This window comes from Columba livia, chromosome 35 (genome assembly GCF_036013475.1).
Source record: "Columba livia isolate bColLiv1 breed racing homer chromosome 35, bColLiv1.pat.W.v2, whole genome shotgun sequence".
NCBI classification, from domain to species: Eukaryota; Metazoa; Chordata; class Aves; order Columbiformes; family Columbidae; genus Columba; species Columba livia.
The window spans coordinates 458949-467911 of record NC_088636.1 but is presented as its reverse complement, the minus strand read 5'-3'; the positions used below and the strand labels follow the sequence as shown (position 1 = coordinate 467911).

Below are 8963 nucleotides of genomic sequence, written 5' to 3'. Positions count from 1 at the left end.
AGAGACCATAGAGACCATAGAGACCATAGAGACCATAGAGACCCATAGAGACCATAGAGACCATAGAGACCCATAGAGACCATAGAGACCATAGAGACCCATAGAGACCATAGAGACCCATAGAGACCATAGAGACCATAGAGACCATAGAGACCCATAGAGACCATAGAGACCATAGAGACCCATAGAGACCATAGAGACCATAGAGACCATAGAGACCATAGAGACCCATAGAGACCATAGAGACCATAGAGACCATAGAGACCATAGAGACCATAGAGACCCATAGAGACCATAGAGACCCATAGAGACCCATAGAGACCATAGAGACCATAGAGACCCATAGGGACCCATAGAGACCCATAGAGACCATAGAGACCCATAGAGACCATAGAGACCATAGAGACCCATAGAGACCATAGAGACCCATAGAGACCCATAGAGACCCATAGAGACCATAGAGACCCATAGAGACCCATAGAGACCATAGAGACCATAGAGACCCATAGAGACCATAGAGACCATAGAGACCATAGAGACCCATAGAGACCATAGAGACCATAGAGACCATAGAGACCATAGAGACCATAGAGACCATAGAGACCCATAGAGACCCATAGAGACCATAGAGACCATAGAGACCCATAGAGACCATAGAGACCATAGAGACCATAGAGACCATAGAGACCATAGAGACCCATAGAGAAGACCCATAGAGACCATAGAGACCATAGAGACCATAGAGACCCATAGAGACCATAGAGACCCATAGAGACCCTAGAGACCCATAGAGACCATAGAGACCATAGAGACCATAGAGACCCATAGAGACCATAGAGACCATAGAGACCATAGAGACCCTAGAGACCCATAGAGACCATAGAGACCATAGAGACCATAGAGACCCATAGAGACCATAGAGACCATAGAGACCATAGAGACCATAGAGACCCATAGAGACCCTAGAGACCCATAGAGACCATAGAGACCATAGAGACCATAGAGACCCATAGAGACCATAGAGACCATAGAGACCATAGAGACCATAGAGACCATAGAGACCAGAGAGACCATAGAGACCATAGAGACCCATAGAGACCCATAGAGACCATAGAGACCATAGAGACCCATAGAGACCATAGAGACCCATAGAGACCCTAGAGACCCATAGAGACCATAGAGACCATAGAGACCATAGAGACCCATAGAGACCATAGAGACCATAGAGACCCATAGAGACCATAGAGACCATAGAGACCAGAGAGACCATAGAGACCATAGAGACCCATAGAGACCCATAGAGACCCATAGAGACCATAGAGACCATAGAGACCATAGAGACCCATAGAGACCATAGAGACCCATAGAGACCCTAGAGACCCATAGAGACCATAGAGACCATAGAGACCATAGAGACCCATAGAGACCATAGAGACCATAGAGACCATAGAGACCCATAGAGACCCATAGGGACCCATAGAGACCATAGAGACCATAGAGACCATAGAGACCATAGAGACCCATAGAGACCATAGAGACCCATAGAGACCATAGAGACCAGAGAGACCATAGAGACCATAGAGACCATAGAGACCCATAGAGACCATAGAGACCATAGAGACCATAGAGACCCATAGAGACCCATAGAGACCATAGAGACCCATAGAGACCATAGAGACCATAGAGACCATAGAGACCATAGAGACCCATAGAGACCATAGAGACCATAGAGACCCATAGAGACCATAGAGACCCATAGAGACCATAGAGACCATAGAGACCCATAGAGACCATAGAGACCATAGAGACCATAGAGACCCATAGAGACCCATAGAGACCATAGAGACCCATAGAGACCATAGAGACCATAGAGACCATAGAGACCCATAGAGACCCATAGAGACCATAGAGACCATAGAGACCATAGAGACCATAGAGACCCATAGAGACCATAGAGACCATAGAGACCATAGAGACCATAGAGACCCATAGAGACCATAGAGACCATAGAGACCATAGAGACCATAGAGACCCATAGAGACCATAGAGACCATAGAGACCATAGAGACCAGAGAGACCATAGAGACCAGAGAGACCAGAGAGTGACCCATAGTGGGGACAGACCCACAAACCCCCCTGCCCCCAATTCCCCCCAACCCCCCCCGCCCCACCCCCTGTTCCCCTCCCCCCCCTCCCCGCCCCTCCCCCCTCCCCCATTTTTGCCCAAAACCCGCGGATTTCACCCCAATTTTCGCCCTTTCCCGCCCGTACCGGCCGCCCCGGCCAAAACGCCGCTCACGTGACCTCCCGCTCACGTGAGCCCGCCCCACGTGACCGCCGCTTCCGGCCGCGGGCGGGAAGAAGCCGGAAGTGGCGGCGGCTCCGCCGCTTTATGAGCGAAGTGATGGCGGTTTGAGCCCAAAATGTGGCGATTTGGAGCCGAATTTGGGGGATTTTGCCCCAAAATGGGGCGGGGGGGGAAACAATGGGGGGAAAATGGGGAAAAATGGCGAAAAACCGGGAAAAAGGGGGGAAATTGGGGAGAAAATAGCGCTCGGACGCCTGGGTCCCCTCCCCCCGAACTCCTGGGTCCCCTCCCGGACGCCTGGGTTCCTTCGGCCCCCCCTCCCCCCTCCTTGCACCTGCCGCCTTCTCCCGCCCTTCCCCCACTTGGCGGGGACACCAGGTCCTTTGGGGCACTCCTGGGTCCCATGGGGCACTCCTGGGTCCTTCCCGGACTCCTGGGTCCCTTCCCCGGACTCCTGGGTCCCATGGGGCACTCCTGGGTCCTTCCCGGACTCCTGGGTCCCTTCCCCGGACTCCTGGGTCCCTTCCCCGGACTCCTGGGTCCCATAGGGCACTCCTGGGTCCTTCCCGGACTCCTGGGTCCCTTCCCGGACTCCTGGGTCCTTGGGGCACTCCTGGGTCCTTCCCTGGACTCCGGGGTCCTTTCCGGACTCCTGGGTCCCCACCCGAACTCCTGGGTCCCCACCCGAACTCCTGGGTCCTTTCCCGGACTCCTGGGTCCCTGGGGCACTCCTGGGTCCTTTCCCGGACTCCTGGGTCCCTGGGGCACTCCTGGGTCCCTTCCCCGGACTCCTGGGTCCTTCCCGGACTCCTGGGTCCCATAGGGCACTCCTGGGTCCCTGGGGCACTCCTGGGTCCCTTCCCCGGACTCCTGGGTCCTTCCCGGACTCCTGGGTCCCATAGGGCACTCCTGGGTCCCTGGGGCACTCCTGGGTCCTTCCCGCACTCCTGGGTCCTTCCCGCACTCCTGGGTCCCATAGGGCACTCCTGGGTCCTTTCCGGACTCCTGGGTCCCTGGGGCACTCCTGGGTCCCCACCCGAACTCCTGGGTCCTTCCCCGGACTCCTGGGTCCCATGGGGCACTCCTGGGTCCCCTCCCGAACTCCTGGGTCCCTTCCCCGGACTCCTGGATCCTTCCCGGACTCCTGGGTCCCTTCCCCGGACTCCTGGGTCCCTTCCCCGGACTCCTGGGTCCCTGGGGCACTCCTGGGTCCCTTTCCCGGACTCCTGGGTCCCTGGGGCACTCCTGGGTCCCATAGGGCACTCCTGGGTCCCTTTCCCGGACTCCTGGGTCCTTGGGGCACTCCTGGGTCCCTTTCCCGGACTCCTGGGTCCCCGCCAAGTGGGGGAAGGGCGGGAGAAGGCGGCAGGTGCAAGGAGGGGGGAGGGGGGGCCGAAGGAACCCAGGCGTCCGGGAGGGGACCCAGGAGTTCGGGGGGAGGGGACCCAGGCGTCCGAGCGCTATTTTTACCCCCTTGTCCTGATAAGGGCACCCAGGGGGGACCCAGGAGTTCGGGGAGGGACCCAGGAGTGCCCCAGGGACCCAGGAGTGCCCCAGGGACCCAGGAATTCAGGGGGGGACCCAGGAGTGCCCCAGGGACCCAGGAGTCCGGGGGGCACCCAGGAGTTTGGGAGGGACCCAGGAGTGCCCCAGGGGACCCAGGAGTTCGAGACGGACTTAGGAATTCGGGGAGGGGACCCAGGCGTCCGGGAGGGACCCAGGAGTTCGGGAGGGACCCAGGAGTTCGGGAGGGACCCAGGAGTTCGGGAGGGACTTAGGAATTCGCTGGGGGACCCAGGCGTCCGGGAGGGACCCAGGAGTGCCCCAAGGGACCCAGGAGTTCGGGAGGGACCCAGGCGTGCCCCAAGGGACCCAGGAGTCCAGGAAAGGACCCAGGAGTGCCCCAGGGACCCAGGAATTCAGGGGGGGACCCAGGAGTGCCCCAAGGGACCCAGGAGTGCCCCAGGGACCCAGGAGTTCAGGAGGGACCCAGGAGTGCCCCAGGGACCCAGGAATTCAGGGCGGGGACCCAGGAGTGCCCCAGGGACCCAGGAGTTCGGGAAGGACCCGGGAGTTCGGGAGGGACCCAGGAGTGCCCCAGGGACCCAGGAGTTCGGGAGGGACCCAGGAGTGCCCCAAGGGACCCAGGAATTCGGGGGGGGGGACCCAGGAGTGCCCTAGGGACCCAGGAGTTCGGGAAGGACCCAGGAGTTCGGGAGGGACCCAGGAGTGCCCCAGGGACCCAGGAGTTCGGGAGGGACCCAGGAGTGCCCCAAGGGACCCAGGCGTCCGGGAGGGACCCAGGAATTCGCTGGGGGACCCAGGAGTGCCCCAAGGGACCCAGGAATTGGGGGAGGGACCCAGGAGTTCGAGACGCACTTAGGAATTCGGGGAGGGGACCCAGGCGTCCGGGAGGGACCCAGGCGTCCGGGAGGGACCCAGGCGTCCGGGGGGGGGGGGTTGTGGGCGGGGCCAAGAAGCTTTAAAAGCCCCAGAGGGGCCGGAACCCCCAGAGACCCCAAGAGCGACCATGGTGAGGGGGGCCAGAGCCCCAATTAACCCCAATTAACCCCAATTAACCCCAAATTAACCCGCAATTAACCCCCCTGGACCCCCCAATCAACCCCCGATATCCCCCTTGGGACCCCCAATTAACCCCCCCGGACCCCCTAATTAACCCCCAATTAACCCCCTGGACCCCCTAATTAACCCCCTGGGGCTCCTAATTAACCCCCAATTAACCCCTTGGGATCCCCCAATACAATTAACCCCCCTGGACCCCCAAATTAACCCCCCCGGACCCCCCAATTAACCCCCTGGGGCTCCTAATTAACCCCCAATTAACCCCCTGGACCCCCCAATTACCCCCAAATAACCCCCTTGGGACCCCCAATTAACCCCTTGGGATCCCCCAATACAATTAACCCCCCTGAACCCCCAATTAACCCCCCCGGACCCCCCAATTAACCCCCTGGGGCTCCTAATTAACCCCCAATTAACCCCCTGGACCCCCCAATTAACCCCCAATATCCCCCTTGGGACCCCCCAATTAACCCCCAATTAACCCCCTTGGACCCCCCAATACAATTAATCCCCCTGGACCCCCAATTAACCCCCTGGACCCCCTAATTAACCCCCAATTAACCCCCTGGACCCCCTAATTAACCCCCAATTGGGGAAGGGCACCCCCGGACGCCTGGGTCCCTTTTTTCGGGGCGGGGGGGGGGGTGGGATGGGGACAGCCCGGACGCCTGGGTCCCTTTGCGGGGTATGGGGGACACCCCCGGACGCCTGGGTCCCTTCCCGGACGCCTGGGTCCCTTCCAAATCCCCCCCCAGACCCCATAGGGAACCTCAGGGACCCTCAGCCCCCCCTGCCCCACATCGCCCCACATCTGCCCCATATCTGCCCCACATCCCCCCCATCTCCCCCCACATCTGCCCCACATCTGCCCCATATCTGCCCCATATCTGCCCCACATCCTGCCCCACATCCTGCCCCACATCTGCCCCACATCTCCCCATATCTGCCCCATATCTGCCCCACATCTGCCCCATATCTGCCCCACATCCTGCCCCACATCTCCCCCAATCTCCCCCCACATCCCACCCACGTCCTGCCCCACATCCCACCCCACATCTCCCCACATCCTGCCCCATATCTTCCCCACATCTCCCCACATCCTGCCCCATATCTTCCCCACATCTGCCCCACATCCTGCCCCATATCTGCCCCACATCTGCCCCACATCTGCCCCACATCTCCCCACATCCAGCCCCACATCAGCCCCACATCCTGCCCCATATCTGCCCCACATCCTGCCCCACATCCCCCCACATCCCCCCACATCCTGCCCCACATCTGCCCCACATCTCCCCATATCTGCCCCACATCTGCCCCACATCCCTCCCCCAATCTACCCCCACATCCCACCCCACATCCCCCCACATCCCCCCACATCCCGCCCCACATCTGCCCCACATCCCCCCATCTCCCCCCACATCCTGCCCCCCATCTCCCCACATCCTGCCCCACATCCCCCCCATCTCCTGCCCCCCATCCCCCCCCATCTCCCCCATCTCCCCCATCCCCCGTGTCCCCAGGCCCCCAAGAAGGCGAAGCGCCGTGCGGCCGAGGGCAGCTCCAACGTCTTCTCCATGTTCGACCAGACCCAGATCCAGGAGTTCAAGGAGGTGGGGGCGCCCCGGACGCCTGGGTCCCTTTATAGACCCACCCCGGACGCCTGGGTCCCTTTATAGATCCCCCCCGGACGCCTGGGTCCCTTTATCAGATCCCCCCCGGACGCCTGGGTCCCTTTATAGATCCCCCCCGGACGCCTGGGTCCCTTTATAGATCCCCCCCGGATGCCTGGGTCCCTTTATAGATCCCCCCCGGATGCCTGGGTCCCTTTATAGATCCCCCCCGGACGCCTGGGTCCCTTTATAGATCCCCCCCGGACGCCTGGGTCCCTTTATCAGATCCCCCCCCCGGACGCCTGGGTCCCTTTATTAGATCCCCCCCCGGACGCCTGGGTCCCTTTATTAGATCCCCCCCCGGACGCCTGGGTCCCTTCTCGGACTCCTGGGTCCCTTTTTCAGACCCCCCCCGGACGCCTGGGTCCCTTCTCAGACGCCTGGGTCCCTTTATCAGATCCCCCCCCGGACGCCTGGGTCCCTTTTGGGGTGGATGGGGGGGGCACCCCCGGATGCCTGGGTCCCTTTTATAGGGGTCACCCCGAACGCCTGGGTCCCTTTTTTGGTTGGGGGTGGGGGTGGGGGATGTGGCCTCACCCCGGACGCCTGGGTCCCTTTTTTAGGCGTCGTTACATCACCCCGGACGCCTGGGTCCCTTTCCCCGGACGCCTGGGTCCCTTACAGCACCTGTTGCGGGATCAAATGTCTCCTTGAAGGGTGGGGGGAGGGGCTGGGGGGGCAGGGGGCGGGGCTGGGGGGCAGGGGGCGGGGCTGGCGGGCAGGGGGCGGGGCGGGGGGGGCGTGGCCTGTTTCCCATGCTCCCCCGCGCCCCCTGCAGGCGTTCACGGTCATTGATCAGAACCGGGACGGGATCATTGATAAGGATGATCTGCGCGAGACTTTTGCCGCCATGGGTGAGGGGGCGTGGCCTGGGGGGCGTGGCCTGGGTGGGAGGGCGTGGCCTCGCGGTGGGGTGTGTGGCTTGAATGAGCGTGGGCGTGGCCTCGGGGGTGCAGAGGGGTCAATGGGGCCATAGGGATGAATGGGGGGGGTGTGGTCTGTTGTGGGTGTGGCAAGAAGGGGACCTTATAGAGAAGGGGCGGAGCTTGCCGGGGGCGTGGCCTGAGAAAAGGGGGTGGGGCCTCCAGAGCCAATAGATTAAGCAGGGGGCTGGGAAGGGGGTGTGGCTTAGCGGCTTGTAGAGAAGGGGCGGGGCTAGTAGAGGGATGTAGCCTTTTATGGGCAGGGGCATGGCTTGAGAAATGGGGGTGTGGCCTCCAGAGCCAAGGGGGGCGTGGCTTACGCAAAGGGAGCGGGGCTTAGCAGCTTATAGAGAAGGGGAGTGGTCTATAGAAGGGGCGTGGCTTGAGACTTAGGGGCGTGGCCAATAGATTAGACGGGGTTTTGAAAGGGGGTGTGGCTTATACCAAGGAGGCGTGGCTTAGCGCCCTATAGAGAAGGGCGGGGCCTAAGGAAGGGGCGAGGCTTGAGAATAGGGGGCGGGGCCTCCAGAGCCAATATAAAGGGGTTGGAGAAGGGGGCGTGGCTTATGCCAAGGAGGCGTGGCTTAGTGCCCTATAGAGGGGTGGGGCCTATAGAAGGGGCGTGACTTAAGATTAGGGGGCGTGGCCTCCAGAGCCAATATAGAGGGGTTGGAGAAGGGGGCGTGGCTTATGCCAAGGGGCGTGGCTTCGCAGATTAAAGAGAAGGGGTGTGGTCCATAGAAGGGGCGTGGCATTACGGGAGGGGCGTGGCTTGAGAATAGTGGGCGTGGCCTCCAGGGCCCTTTATTAGATCCCCCCCGGACGCCTGGGTCCCTTGAGGAAGGGGGTGTGGCTTAGCACCTTATAGAGAAGGGGCGTGGCTTAGGAATAGGGGGCGTGGCTTGCTAATAGGGGGCGTGTCCTGCGACTGTGGGCGTGGCCTCCAGGGCCATTCCATTGCCTGTAGAGTCAAGGCGGGGGTTGTATGGATATGAATGGCAAGGGGGTGGGGTTTCCCTGAAGGGGGTGGGGTTTGGGGGGTGGGCGTGTCCCGCTAAGCCCCGCCCCCTGTCTCTGATAGGCCGGCTGAACGTGAAGAACGAGGAGCTGGACGCCATGATCAAAGAAGCCAGCGGCCCCATCAACTTCACCGTGTTCCTCACCATGTTCGGGGAGAAGCTCAAGGGTGGGACATTGGGGACAATGGGGACAATGGGGACATTGGGGACAATGGGGACAATGGGGACAATGGGGACATTGGGGACATTGGGGACAATGGGGACATTGGGGGCATTGGGGACAATGGGACAATGGGACAATGGGGACATTGGGGACATTGGGACAATGGGACATGGGGACAATGGGACAATGGGGACAATGGGACAATGGGGACAATGGGGACAATGGGACAATGGGGACAAGGGGACAAGGGGACAATGGGGACAATGGGGACAATGGGACAATGGGACAATGGGGACA

The 8963-nt window shown here is 60.8% G+C and overlaps 1 protein-coding gene across 1 annotated transcript; it reads left to right on the top strand.

The window, feature by feature from the left end:
- Positions 1-2386: 2386 nt before the first annotated feature.
- On the top strand, positions 2387-8705 carry LOC135576927 (myosin regulatory light chain 11-like; the record flags this gene model as incomplete). The annotated part of the gene is made up of 4 exons (XM_065044269.1): positions 2387-2410; positions 6412-6501; positions 7340-7415; positions 8566-8705. Coding segments are annotated over exons 1-4 (324 nt in total), but the record flags the coding sequence as incomplete, so codon positions are not given.
- Between the last annotated feature and the right edge of the window lie 258 nt (positions 8706-8963).